Source organism: Saimiri boliviensis, chromosome 16, assembly GCF_048565385.1.
Source record: "Saimiri boliviensis isolate mSaiBol1 chromosome 16, mSaiBol1.pri, whole genome shotgun sequence".
In the NCBI taxonomy this organism is placed as follows: domain Eukaryota; kingdom Metazoa; phylum Chordata; class Mammalia; order Primates; family Cebidae; genus Saimiri; species Saimiri boliviensis.
Window position 1 is genome coordinate 68,319,667 of NC_133464.1, and position 15,005 is coordinate 68,334,671.

At 39.3% G+C, this 15,005-nt stretch overlaps 2 protein-coding genes and 1 long non-coding RNA gene across 3 annotated transcripts in view; 2 read left to right on the forward strand and 1 right to left on the reverse strand.

The window, feature by feature from the left end:
- The window catches only part of MTRF1 (mitochondrial translation release factor 1), a 51,430-nt gene extending 48,703 nt beyond the window's left edge, over positions 1-2,727 (forward strand). The window contains exon 10 of the mRNA XM_074387797.1: positions 2,661-2,727. Coding sequence (XP_074243898.1) covers positions 2,661-2,705 — 45 coding nt within the window. The 3' untranslated portion in view covers positions 2,706-2,727. The remainder of the gene's footprint in view (positions 1-2,660) is intronic.
- LOC141581649 (uncharacterized) overlaps positions 1-15,005 on the reverse strand; it is a 69,395-nt gene that overhangs the window by 26,601 nt on the left and 27,789 nt on the right. The window lies entirely within an intron of this gene.
- Positions 4,223-8,859, forward strand: KBTBD7 (kelch repeat and BTB domain containing 7). The gene has a single exon (XM_003934390.4). It carries the CDS (start codon positions 4,587-4,589, stop codon positions 6,636-6,638), a length of 2,052 nt encoding a protein of 683 aa, XP_003934439.2. The 5' UTR covers positions 4,223-4,586; the 3' UTR covers positions 6,639-8,859.

A 15,005-nucleotide genomic window follows, 5' to 3' on the forward strand; every position in this document is an offset into this window, starting at 1 on the left:
CTGTGACAAAACTGGCAAAAACTGGTGGGATCCAAGATGTCAGCTCACTTGACCACTGAAGCACCTGTAACTTCATTATGATCTCATCTCTATGTTAAATGACACTCCTGCCAGCTGCATGACAGTTGACAATTACCATGATAATGACCAGAATAAACCATAAAAGGACAAAAAGTAATGTGGCACTCCGGTTTCCAAGTTCTTCACACACGCCCAGAAAAAACACGAATATTCCTCTCCTTGCTTTTTCTTTTTTGAGACGAAGTCTCACTGTTGCCCAGGCTGGAGTGCAGTGATGGGATCTGGGCTCACTGCAACTTCCACCTCCCAGATTCAAGTGATTCTTCTGCCTCAGCTTCCTGAGTAGCTGGGATTACAGGCGCCCACCACCACATCTGGCAATATTTTTGTATTTTAGTAGAGTAGAGATGGGGTTTCACCATGTTCCCCAGGCTGGTATGGAACTCCTGGGCTCAAGCAATCTGCCCGCCTCAGCCTCCCAAAGTGCTGGGATAACAGGTGTGAGCCACTGGACCCAGCCGCACGCCTTGCTTTTAATATCTATCCCCTTCATCAAAGATGCCCTATATCTGTAACTTCCCGGCTCCTAAGAGCTGAGAAATTGATTTGTGACCCACGCTCCTGCTTCTCAATTCCATGGTCATGGAATAAAACCTGCACTGCCTGATGCTCACTTTCAGTTTCGAGTCTTGGCTTCATGACCTAGAACAGGGAAAAACTCCATCTTCAAGGGACCAGCTTTGTCATTAACATTATTATGAAGATACACAAGTGTTTTTGTGGACATATGTTTTCATTTCCCTTGAGCAACTGCCTGGGAGTGAAAGTACAGGGCGTTTAAAAGAAACTACAAAAGTTTTCTAATGTGGGCATATACTAAGTACCAGCTCAGTCGGGAAACCCCCACCCAGGCAGTGCTGAAGGCAATGAGAGGCAGACATCCAGATAGAACAGTAGAGTGGATCTGTCCGTGGGGCCAACATCCTGAAAGCCTCAGGGGCTGACAGCATTCCAGGCTGAAGGCCCGGAGAAGATTCTCATCCACGTGTTTATTCTCTCTTAAACAAGTGATTCTCATTGATAAACAGGTGTTCTGTATTTACTCATAACTCAAAAATATACCAAGTAGGCAGCTGTTATCCACCTACCACTAATTACAAACTAAAAGGTATCTTCCACAGAGGAGCCATGAGGCCCGGGTAAACTTAATGTTTCTCAACAGGTATGCCAATTTATATTCCTGTTATTAGCACATGAGAGTTCAATGGCTCTGTATCTCCACCAATGTATAGTATCACTGATGTTTTTAAGTTTAGCCATTCTAGTGGGTATTCAGTGTTTTCTCATTGTGAGTTTAATTTGCATTGGCCACGAGGTATACATATGACCAATATTTTTTTCCCAGTCTATGGTTTATCTTTTATTGTTTTCACTGCCTTTCCATAGGCCACAGCTTATAATTTTGTTGAAATTCACTGTCTTTTTTTATGATCTGTGTTTTTTGTGTCCCAAGAAAACTTTGCCAACTCCAAAACTATAGTCTTCTGTTTTCTTTTTGAAGCTTTATAGTTTCCACTTTGCCATTTTGTATTAAGAGAAATTTTGAATTAATTTTTTGCTTATGATGTAAGTTAGGGGCAAGGGCGAATTTTTGTCTTACATTCTTGATCCAGTTGTTCCAATACCATTTGTTGAAAAGAATTTTCTTTCTTCATTGAATTGCATTGGCATCGTGCTGTATTTCTAAAATGTTAAATTTAATTCCTCAGTTGCACTAGGCACATTCCATGTACTCAAGAGCTACATGTGTCTTCTGGCTACTGTATCAGTCAGCACAGATACAAAATATTTCCAAGTTTTGTGGAACAGCCCTTAGCTCTAGACCTTAGGGAACAGTGCCTAATAAATATTTTCAATTCTGTGACAGATAATCTAAACCAAATAATGCAGTAAGGGCAGATATAAGGAAGGTAAAAATCAGTCACTGATCTTTTATGAGGTACCTAGGGAGGTCAAACTCACAGAGACGAAGAGTAGAATGGCAGTTGCCAGAAGTGGGAGACTATAGAGTTACTGTTTAATCGGTACAGAGCTTCAGTTTTGTGATAGTTGCAAAACCGTGTGAATATAGTTAATGCTAAAGAACTATACACTGAAATTTTTTAAATGGTAAATTTAGTGTTTTACCAATATTTTAAGAAGTTTTTTTAAAATGGCCGTTCCTGAGCTGGGCATGTGGCTCACGCCTGTAATTGCAGCAACTTGGAGGCTCAGGCGGGAAGAGAGCTTGCCACCAAGATTTCCAGACCAGGCTGGGCAACATAGTGAGACCACATCTATAATTTTTAAAAAAATTAACTGGGTGTGGTGGCCTGGATCTATAGTCCTAGTTACTTGGGAGGCTGAGGCAGAAGTATTGCTTGAGCCCAGGAGTACGACGCTGCAGTGAGCTATTATGGCGCCACTGCACTCCAAGCTGGGTGACAGAGCAAGACCCCATCTCAAAAGAAAATAAAAAAGGCTTTTTTCCCCAGCTGATGTTCACTGCAAGTGAGGAAACAATTGGTGTTACTGGCAACGACTGACTTAATTCTCTATGGTGTAACTGAGGGATATCTAACATGTCTTTTTATTTACAGAGGAGATATTGGAGCCCAGAGGCTGACTTAATGTGTCTACCCTAGAACACTTCCAGCGGACACTCTTCAGCTAAGAGAAAAACAATTTGAAAGTTATTCTCTTGTAATGTGTTATCCACAAATGCATTGTAATACTGATGATTTTCTTTATTTGCTTATGGTAACATAACAAACTAGTACCAGGAGCAGTCACTGTTTTTTAAATGAAAGTTATCTTTAAAAGTCTATCTGTTGCCAGTACAGGGTGCCCAAGCTCTTGGTGTTTTGAACAAAGAATTGGACAAAACACATAAACAAAGCAAGGATAGAATGAAACAACAAAAGCAGAGATTTATTGAAAATGAAAGTACACTCCATTGGGGCTCAAGGACCCTGTCACGGAATTTCTGGAGGTTTAAATACCCTCTAGAGGATTCCATTGGTTACTTGGTGTACACCCTACGTAAATGAAGAGAATGAAGTAAAGTTACAGTCATTTACTTGGCATACACCCTATGGAGAGGATATTTCCTGTTATAGCTGAAGTGTGAATCGGCCTTATATGTTCCCTGCCTCCAGACCCTATTTTCCTGCCTCAAATCTCTAATCCTTGGTTTTGATGATTTAGCTGTTGATCAATGCATATATAAAATAGTTTTGTAAAGCACCGACTATACTGTATATTAATTCAAGGAATGTCAGGGCATGTATGAATGATGAAGTCTGAGAATCATGTGCTTTTGTACAGAACAAAGTCTGTTTGTTGAAATATTTTGATTTAAAATTCTCCCTAAAACTCCTTTATTAAAGTAATTGCAGAATCTGTTAACTGATTTGTAGAATGGCAGTGAAAGAGGCTGTATTAGACAATTTGAAAACACTTATATTTGGAGCTTAATGAAAATACTCTTAATCCCCAGAGATGAAATACTAGTGAGAGCAGCAAATCATCTATTTGTATATGCCCAATTTGCATATTTGAGGCCATCTATTAATACTGTTCTTTAGGAACTCAACTTAGTCATCTATGACATCCTTGTTAAATGAGACCAATATATATCATTTAATATTGAAAATATTAATACTCTTCAGAACCTCTCAAAAAAAATTAAAATTAAAAACTGGAAGTTTGTAACATTTTGCAGTTAAAAAAGAATACTTGGTTTCAAATTAGTGGGTGTCTCACTTATCATAAATTATAAAAGAGAATAACAATTATTTACTACATTCTAGGCACGGGGTAGTGATTTATTGATTTTTCTTCTAATAAAAAAATACACGTATCTAAGCATCCTATGTAACGTATCATTCAACCCCACAAAACCCTATGAAATATTGGCAGGGTGCAGTGGCTCACGCCTGTAATCCCAGCACTTTGAGAGGCCGGAGGAGGAGGATCATTTGAGCCCCCAGGAGTTCGAGACCAGCCTGGCAACAATAGTGAGACCTCGTTCTTCACCATCAAATCCAGGAGTATTAATTTCTACTTCTGTTAGAGCAGTCAACAGAAAAGAAAAGCTCGCGATATTACACAAACTACTACTCCCAACATGCAAAGCGGTTTCTTTCCTCGGTCTTGGCCTGGCCGTCCGAGAGCCCCCAGCAGGCCTCGGAGCGCGAAAGGAAACCCGGGAACGGTAGTTCTCCTGGGCGCCTAGCGGAATCGCCAGCGCGGCAGTGGGGCTTCCGCGGCTCCAAGCCAGCGGGTCCTGTGAGGGCGAGCGGAGGCGGAGAAAGGGCGCGGAAGTGAGAGAGGGTGAGTCAGCCACTGTCTACGCGATAAAGGGAGGCCTCACCGCGGGGAAGGGCAGAATTCAGTAGTAAGGTCCGTGCCGCAGTCTGTTCCAGGAAGCGGCTTGTCTTAGCGTCAGCGAGGGAAGGGTGAGGAGGAGCCAGAGCCGGGTCCCGCAGCGGTTCTCGCCTTCAGCGCCCGTCGCCATCTCCACCATGCAGTCCCGGGAGGACGCCCCGCGCTCTCGCCGCCTCGCCAGTCCCCGCGGTGGGAGGCGGCCCAAGAGGATTTCCAAGCCCTCGGTTTCGGCCTTTTTCACGGGTCCAGAGGAACTAAAGGACACGGCCCATTCTGCCGCCCTGCTGGCACAGCTCAAGTCTTTCTACGATGCGCGGCTGCTGTGTGATGTGACCATCGAGGTGGTGACGCCTGGCAGCGGGCCTGGCACGGGTCGCCTCTTTTCCTGCAACCGCAACGTGCTAGCGGCTGCGTGTCCCTACTTCAAGAGCATGTTCACAGGTGGCATGTACGAGAGCCAGCAGGCCAGCGTGACCATCCACGATGTGGACGCCGAGTCCTTCGAGGTGCTGGTCGATTACTGCTACACGGGTCGTGTGTCTCTCAGTGAGGCCAACGTGCAGCGCCTGTACGCGGCCTCTGACATGCTACAGCTGGAGTATGTGCGGGAAGCCTGTGCCTCCTTCTTAGCCCGACGTCTTGACCTGACGAACTGCACTGCCATCCTCAAGTTTGCAGACGCCTTTGACCATCACAAGCTGCGATCTCAGGCCCAGTCCTATATAGCTCACAACTTCAAGCAGCTCAGCCGAATGGGTTCGATTCGGGAGGAGACTCTAGCAGATCTGACCCTGGCCCAGCTGTTGGCTGTCCTGCGCCTGGATAGTCTGGACATAGAGAGTGAGCGGACAGTGTGCCACGTAGCAGTGCAGTGGCTGGAGGCTGCTCCCAAAGAGCGGGGTCCCAGTGCTGCAGAAGTCTTCAAGTGCGTGCGCTGGATGCACTTCACTGAAGAAGATCAGGACTACTTAGAAGGGCTGCTGACCAAGCCCATAGTGAAGAAGTACTGCCTGGACATTATTGAAGGGGCCCTGCAGATGCGCTATGGTGACCTGTTGTACAAGTCTCTGATGCCAGTGCCAAACAGCAGCAGCAGCAGCAGCAGCAACTCTGTCGTACCTGCAGCAGAAAATCCACCTCAGAGGCTGGGTATGTGTGCCAAGGAGATGGTGATCTTCTTTGGACACCCCAGAGATCCCTTTCTCTGCTATGACCCTTACTCAGGGGACATTTACACAATGCCATCACCTTTAACCAGCTTTGCTCACACGAAGACTATCACCTCCTCAGCTGTCTGTGTCTCTCCAGACCATGACATCTACCTAGCTGCCCAGCCCAGGAAAGACCTCTGGGTGTATAAACCAGCTCAGAATAGTTGGCAGCAACTTGCAGATCGCTTGCTGTGTCGCGAGGGCATGGATGTGGCATATCTCAATGGCTACATCTACATTTTGGGGGGACGAGACCCTATTACCGGAGTTAAATTGAAGGAAGTGGAATGTTACAGTGTTCAGAGAAACCAGTGGGCACTGGTGGCTCCTGTCCCTCATTCCTTCTATTCCTTTGAACTCATAGTGGTTCAGAACTATCTTTATGCTGTCAACAGTAAGCGCATGCTCTGCTATGATCCTAGCCACAATATGTGGCTAAACTGTGCTTCTCTTAAACGCAGTGACTTTCAGGAAGCATGTGTCTTCAATGATGAAATCTATTGTATCTGTGACATCCCAGTCATGAAGGTCTACAACCCAGCTAGGGGAGAATGGAGGCGGATTAGTAATATTCCTTTGGATTCAGAAACCCACAACTACCAGATTGTCAATCATGACCAAAAGTTGCTGCTCATCACTTCTACAACCCCACAATGGAAAAAGAACCGAGTGACAGTGTATGAGTATGATACTAGGGAAGATCAGTGGATTAATATAGGGACCATGTTAGGCCTTTTGCAGTTTGACTCTGGCTTTATTTGCCTTTGTGCTCGAGTTTATCCTTCCTGCCTTGAACCTGGTCAGAGTTTCATTACTGAGGAAGATGATGCACGGAGTGAGTCTAGTACTGAATGGGACTTAGATGGATTCAGTGAACTGGACTCTGAGTCAGGAAGTTCAAGTTCTTTTTCAGATGATGAAGTCTGGGTGCAAGTAGCACCTCAGCGAAATGCACAGGATCAGCAGGGTTCTTTGTAAATAGTATTTTGAGACACTAAGATGTTTCTACTGCTAGGGAATGTATGTTAAAAAGATATCCTTTCTTTTTCTTGGAAAAAAATAGTTGATTACGACCACAAATTTGGTTTAGAAAGGGTAATATTTTGAAATACTACAGGGTTTAAACAGTCCATGAAATCAAACTGTTTAATAATTTACTGCACTAAAAGTCCAAAATTAAAATATGCATACAAGAACTATATAATTGATTGGGATGCTTGGTAGGTTTTTTTCTGGTTTAGATATTCATTCCACAGTGGATTGCTTTGATTAGTGTGCTTTTTTTTTTTTATTAATTCAGTCTTCTGTTAATTTTTAAGTTTTCTTTAGTGCCACAAAGAATTTATCTTCTAAATTTGTATAGTAGAAAACTGGACTAGGAATTGTTTATGGGGTTTTGAAGGATGAGTACTTTCCTTCAAAATAATGAAAGTAGTAGATTTTCAAAATCTTACACTAGTCAGTTCTGTATATTCTAAGTTAAAAATAGTTTGTAAAATTATTTTGGTTTTCTTCTACAAAGAAAAAAATTGGATATATATATATGTTAAGGTTACTGAATAGTGATTTCATTTTGATAATGTGCAGAATGGCCTCACAAGCTCACAGAAAGTTAAAAAAAAAAAATCAGAATTCCACACCCTTCTAAACCAAACCAAAACAAAAGGTAACTTGCTTTTTACATTTGTATTTTTAATCTATGCCCAATACTGCTTTATTGAGTCAGAGGAACAATTCCTGAACATATAATTGGGTAGTGTAAATTTTTACACATTGGTCATGGTTTGTCTTAAAATGTTTATTTGCCTCCGTAAAATATTTTGGCTGTATAGGTTTGGTGTTTGTCCTAAAGGATTCTTCAACAGAAAGTGATTTATTCTTTACTGTTTTTGTGAGGTAGTATGGTTTAGAACATATGTATAAGCTAAAAACAGTATTTTACTCAGATCAGTAGTTATCGTGTCTATCAGCTATAAAAAAAAAATCAAGTGCCAGCAAAGAACTTTAAAACTTTAAGCTGTGTATTATAGAACTGTTTTGTGTAGCATTGGAATATTGTCCATTTTGTAAGTCACTGTAAATGTTCTTAATTATCAGCTTGAAAGTATTTTTGTATGAAAAGTTGACACTGAACAACCTAAATGGATGATGGCATTTGGGGCCAGTAGTGGAAGTATGTTTCCTCTAAAATATTTCCCTCAACAGTGGTACATGGTTTTTTTATTTTGAGATTTGTACATGTTCTGTGTTTCTCTGTGAACCATGTTTCAGTCTCTTTGTCACCATATGTAAGGGAAAGTCCATAAATATAAACTAAATTGCACAAAACTGACATTGTTAATTACAGGAAATATAGGTGCTTCCCTTTTGAAGGTTTATTAATACATATGGTTGTCACAATACATATATATGATAAATGGTGTACATATATAGATGTTTATGTTGTATAAATTTTTCTATATCCAATTAGAATTATCTTCCTGATTCTTTATTCAATAACATGCTAATTCCTCTTCTATGTTTATTCTCTAGTGACAGAATGCTAACTTTTCTTACAGCCTGGCAGAGGACAGTCTGGTCTAGGATGGGGAACTGAATTTTTGAATGAATAAAAAGGAAAGAGAAAGTATAAAGAAACAAAACAAAGCACAATAATGTTTCTCAGTCATTTTGATTGGCCATTTGAACGATCTACAAGACCTTCCTGTTTATTTCTAGTGAAGTAATATGCCTGCCCTAGCAGTATATGTTTCTTCAAAAGGGTAAACATGCTTTAGTGACCTAAGAATAAATTTTGTTCATTTGACATCAGGGATGTTATAAGTACTACACTAATACAAAGCTATTTCTCAACTGTGTTATTTTTGAGCTAAATTTTTCCTCACCATTAACTTCTTGTTGGTAGCTTTTTGTTTTGTGAAAACTGAGAGATGGCAATGCCTATCTCAACCAGATTATCCATCTGCAGAATCAAAGTATGCAACTGATAAACACAAGACAAATGCTCCAATTTGCCTTTCTCAACCTTTGAATTAAAGCCTAACCTACATAGTGGGAATGACTTGGTTTACAGTGAGGTTTTCTTTGGAAGGGATTTTGGTTTTGTGATATATTTGTGAATTAAGGAGTAGATGTTAGCCATTATTTCATAGATAAGTTATTTGTACATGGTTAGTTATAAATAAAACTGGTACTAGAACCCAGGTTTCCTGACTTTCTGATTCAGTGGTTCTGCTAAATGTATAAAATTCTTGCTGTGCAGTCAACTAGCAGTGTTGAAATATCTTCATGACAAGAACTCTTTTGTAAGTTTTCCAATTAATTAGTACATCATTTAACAAATGCTCACTATAATGTCATTTGTAGGACTGCCATTGGTAAGATTTAGTTCTATTTCATATGCTTTTAAATTCAAACAATAAGTAATTGTTTTCAAAAAAGTAAAATAGACTAATTGAGCAAATAACTTGTTTAAATTTAGTTTTAGGATTTAGTTTAAGTTATAATAGCCCCTTCATGTCTCCTCTAGTTGAGCAGTGTTTTTCTGTTTTGGTGCCTGGATCTTAATAGAGAATATGATGAAAACTTTTGGCCCATTCTTCAGGAAAATGCTTATGTTCATATTTTCATAATTTTAAGGGTATAATTACATTTCTGAAGTTCATCCACACACCTAGGGTAAAAAACTCTTGTGACAAGCTCTCAAGAACATATCTACAAAAAGAAATAAGCATTTTTCACAAGACACATAGCTCAAATGTTTGTAGGGTCAAAGAGTAATCCCCAAAATCAAGCTAAAGAAATAATAAGGCCAGGCGCGGTGGCTCAAGCCTGTAATCCCAGCACTTTGGGAGGCCGAGGTGGGTGGATCACAAGGTCAAGAGATTGAGACCATCTGGTCAACATGGTGAAACCCTGTCTCTACCAAAAATACAAAAAATTAGCTAGGCATGGTGGCACGTGCCTGTAATCCCAGCTACTCAGGAGGCTGAGGCAGGAGAATTGCCTGAACCCAGGAGGCGGAGGTTGCGGTGAGCCGAGATCGCGCCATTGCACTCCAGCCTGGGTAACAAGAGCGAAACTCCGTCTCAAAAAAAAAAAAAAAAAAAAAAAAAAAAAAAAAAAAAGAAATAATACACATTCACCATCTGAAAGAAATGAGAAAATTAGTACCTCAGAACAAAGGCAAAGTTGACATTTCTGAAATTCAAGTTTCCTCATGATTAATGCAAGAATGAGTAATGAAACAAACTATTCAAAGGACGAAGTGCACTAATGTATATGAAACCTTTGAATCTTAATACAAATGTAAGTGATAATGACTACTGCCCAAGAAGACTGTGTATATATTAGGATTTAAAGAAAAATATGTGGTTCAGATGTTTGCTGACATCATGGCTCTTTATTATAAATATATCTAAGTAGCAAAAGTTCATTGTCTCTTCATAAATAGGAAAACAAGTGGTTGGAAAAGTGCGTGTACCTAAAAGGGATCTATAGTCAGTGTAGTAAAAAATACAATCAATTTGTTACCCCCTGCTCATTAAACCAGGAACCAGTGCTTTGTCTGATGTCATTTCTACCATTTGTGCTGAAGTGAAAAACTACAAAACACAATTAATGAATTGTAAAACAAAAATTATTCTATTAAATTTGTTTTATTGTTCGTAATTGGAAATGTAAAAAATTTTCAGCCTTATATCAGTCCCCTAAACACTAAAAAAAAGTTGACTGGTCTTTGAAATCCAAAAATCTGATAGCCAGAATGTAAATATCCTCTCATCAAATCTCTGCTTCCCATATCTATTTGAAACTTCAACAGTTTCCTCTTTACAACTAATTTTAAAAGAATATTTGTTATGGCAAACATAACAAGCAATCCCAAGAGAATGAATTGATAATCTATTTGAGAACCATAGAGTGAATTAAGTATATACAAACCAATTTTTAAATGAAAACAACAAAAAGGTACTGTTCAGAGAAGTTGCCAAATTTTAGAGGAGTACCTTATAGGCAATAGGTTTTAAGCGCTTTTCTTAACTGGGCTATTTTGTCACCTAGACCTTTGCCAACAGCTTCTGTTTCTCACTTTACCCTTGTGGACTCAACATGGTCCAAGACACAGAGCCAGGTATGGAACAGATAGTGCTGCATATTTTTGCCTCCATATCTGAGACCTTTTCTCCTACTCTGTGGGGAGTCTCTCCAATGGAGTTCTTTTACACTGTCATTGCCAAAACAATTTTGGCTACTTGGACCCGCCATACCTTAATCAAGAATATAATTTTAGGGACAAATTATTTGTTAATTTTGGGGAACCTAGCAAATAGCAGTGGTTGTCACTTCAAGGCACAGCCTGATCCAGAGTGTCAATGTCTTTAAGGCTTTCTCAGTACAGAGACTATATCATAAGACGAGGTTCTCTCTCACTTTATGCATTAGTTAGCACATAAGTTGGTTGTATGTAAGAGAGACCTCATAGATCTTTAAATGGGTTTCTCATATAAAAGTCCAGTCTTTTATGCGGATCCTGATCTACAAACTCATCTGAGACCCAGGCTTGTTTTTCTTCCTATTCTACTGCCCTTGGGGTGTTACCCTGTTTCACATGGTCCAAGGTGGTTTACCCTCCTGTCCACATTCCAGCCATCAGGATGGGAGGGATGGGAGGGCACAAGCCTGTCCTATAAGGGGAATTATACATGTCACTTCTAGTCACATGACTTTGGCCAGATCTTAACTACATGGCCACACCTAGCTACAGAGAAGAGGTAGTCTTTATTCTGTCAACATATACCCAGTTAAAATTCAGTGGTTCCTTCTTGAAGAATGCTGAGAAAGAACATTGGATACAAACAGCAATCTCTACTACATCATCTGTCAGGCTAGATTTTTATCACCTGACAGCTAAAATGACTGCCAGGAATTCCAAGACCTGCAGTATACCAACTTAGAAACCCCTATGGTATGCTTCTCTATATTAATAATTTGAATATTAATTATTTTTAAAACCCAGTGGAAAGCGGCAATATTTTATGAGATCTCTGGCAGAAAATTCCCTGTGGGTTCTAGGACTCTGAATAGCCAAGTCTGATCACTTGTAATAGATAAAGTTGGAAAATGTTGAGGAAGACCAATAGGTAAGCAAATAACCTCAATAAAGGTTCTAGTTCCTATTGTGGCAGATTCTACAGAGACAGTAGAGTTGCAGAGGTGGGACTGTTCAGAGTACAGCATATATTTTGATGTAACCTGATCCTAGAATGGAAGGGGAAGCTTGACATAAGAACAAGCTGGAAAAGCTGGTAGGCATCAGCTCTTGAAGGTCTTACATGACGTTGAAGAGTTTGACTTTTTGCTTTTTTTGCATACAATGTGAATTCATTGAGAATTTTAAAACAGGGATTTGACAAAATTGGATGTTTTATTGAGACCCTTCTGAATGTATTAACAGTGCAAGACTGTGCCAGCAAGAAGACATTCAAAGGGGGGATGTTGTTGTAGTCCAGACACTGACATACTGTGGTTCTCAACAGGGGCAATTTATGAGGACAGAACAGTTAAGTCAGTTAAATTGATCTGAACCTATAATTGTATGTTTGGAGATAAAGGAAGAGAAGGGAGCTTTAAGGAGTATAAGAAAGGAAGGCCTATAAGTGATTTCTCAAGTTTCTTGCTTGGATGTTGTGTTAGAGTATAGGCCAAACTTCCGTATCAAAGAGGTCCTGGAATGTAAGGTAGAAACTTTTTTTGTATACATTCAATCTGCCCCATGGGGTTGTTCATGGGCCCAGGTTCTCCGATCATTTATCCTCCCAACTCCCATTCAGTTGTCTGTCCTCATGGGCAAAGCACATTCACTGGACCTGTATCTGTTTCCAGCCTGTGAAAAAGGGGAAAGAGGAAATGGAAGGCAAAAATCTTTTCATTTTAAAGGACTTTTATATCACTTTTGCTATTTTTTTATTGGGGAGAACTTTAATCATATCACCATGCTCAGTTGCAAGATGAACTGGGAAATATTGTCACTAAATGGATAGCTATGTGCCTAGCTAAAACTCAGGGAGCTCTATTAATAGGTATTAATTAATATATTTTAATATAAACAGGTCCAGTTTTCTGTATTCAAATGCAGGTAGTTTACAACATCATGCAGGCATTATTATTATCATGGCCATTTCAGATCTCCCTACAATTCTCCTTCCAGATTAAATTCACAGCCAAAAGTTAAATTTCATTTCATGCCAAATAATGATTTTATAATAAACAAATGTGCCCCTGCATACCTTTAACACACAGAGAGACATGAACACTCCTCATATCTTTGCTATTAAGTTATATTTCAGTCTAGTATTCCTAGGAGTAGCAGAAATTAAGCCTCCAGGTGCCCAGGGTTTTCTCCCTTTTTCCAATTTTTTTTCCAATCCCCTTGCCTTCTCCTCTGGTAACCTTCTAGCTTAGCCTTCTCACTTATCCTATATCCCAGAAGCTCTATTAACTAAAATAGAGGAGAATGGATGAGGGTACAGTTAGCAATTTCCGTCACAGTTGACTAAATGGATGGTGCTGCTGTTTAAAGGATTTGGGAACACAGGAGTCTAGATTTGGAAATATTAGTTGATGTATTTGCTGTCCCATATCACAGGCCTTTGGCCCACCTCTGATTTAAGCTGCAGCTATGACAGAAGGGAAGGGTTGATATAGATGGAGATGAGTTCCTGAGTATGGCTTTGGACTTCAGGTAGCTTATACCTCTGTTTTCTTTCCTTTAATTAGAATGCTAGATTTTCTGCTGAAAGGGGACCCCCATGGGCAAGGGTGCTTGAGGAGAGGGTGAACCTACTAATTGGTAAGCTTCCTGAGATCAGGAAATAGGGTCTACTTCACCTTAATAGCTCTCATAACACCAATCAAAGAACCTTGAACAGAGCTGAAAAAACATTTAAGACTAGAAGTGTTACTATAAAATAGAACTGCTCATATTTTAGATCTTAACAATATAAGATACATATAATGTAAATTTATGTTTTTACATAATTCTTAAGTGGCTTGAATTTCTGTATATTGCGCTTCATCATAAGTTGATCTTGATTTTTTGTCAGTTAGAATCATAGAGTATTAGAGTCCAGTTTTCTTTCTTTCTTTTTTTTCCTTTTTTAATTGAGACAGGGTCTCACTCTGATGCCCAGGCTGGTGTCTAGTGGTGTGATTACAGGTTACTGCAGCCTCAACCTCCCTAGTAGAGACCAGCTTTCTTATATAAACCCAAGGAACGTTAATTTACTAAGACTTATATTGCTAGTTGATAAAACTGGAATTGGAATTTGGTTTCCTATCTCTTAAATGAAGGTACTTTCTAGTACACACTCTTGCCTGCTGAGTAGCACTACCTTAAACTTAGGACTCAGAAAGTAAAAAATCACTTTTTTTTTTTTTGTATTTTTTGTAGAGACAGGATTTTACCATGTTGCCCAGTCTGGTCTCCAACTCAAGGGATCAGCCTGCCTCAGCCTCCCAAAGTGCTGGGATTACAGGCATGAGCCACAGCCTATTGTTCTGCTTGAGATTTATTTGGTCTTCTAATCTAGTCTTGATGCAACTTAGGGCATGTGGTCTGGAATTTCTGGACTCCTCATTCAGAACTCTGAATCAAGAGAGGGCCTGACTAAAAGTCATCTTAAAACAATGGAGAAAAAGTATTAAAAATTGACTAATTGAAAATAAAACCCAACCAAACCCTTCGGTGGTAAGTTTTTAAATATTAAAACACAGTATTAATTTTAGTATAATATTATGCTTGTATTTTAGTATTCTATTTAGTATTTATATTATTTTTAGTATTTTATTTTTACCATGTCAATTCAGATACAGTGATCTCAATGAGAGCATTTAGCTAATTTAATAAATATTGAATTATTTTTATATTTAAATTCACAGTTATGATATAAATGTATCAAGGTAATAATAAGGTGTACTTTCCCAAATACTACCTATGTTCTGCGTATTCACTGAATAAGAATTGAATGAATGTTTAAGGAGCAATAAAATCATTTCTAAATCTGAACAATTTGTACAGTATTACAGTAAAAATGTAAAGATATCATGTCATATTTATTTGAAAGTGCAATCTAAATTTTTCAAAAGCCTTAGTGGGTTTACTATCATAAGATATTGAATTACAGCTGGAATCAACCTTAAACTTACCATGCTGATAATAATGCCTGAGATCTGTGAAATATCAAAGACTTAATATCTGTGTAGCCAGTTTACAATTTTCTAAGAACTCAGGTCCTTTCTTTTTCCCATGTCAGCTCTGTTTGCCAATGTTAAAGAAGGGAGAAATGT

Excerpts from the sequence above, each read along its gene's own strand:
- KBTBD7 (XM_003934390.4), top strand. The coding sequence starts at position 4,587 with ATGCAGTCCCGGGAGGACGCCCCGCGCTCTCGCCGCCTCGCCAGTCCC.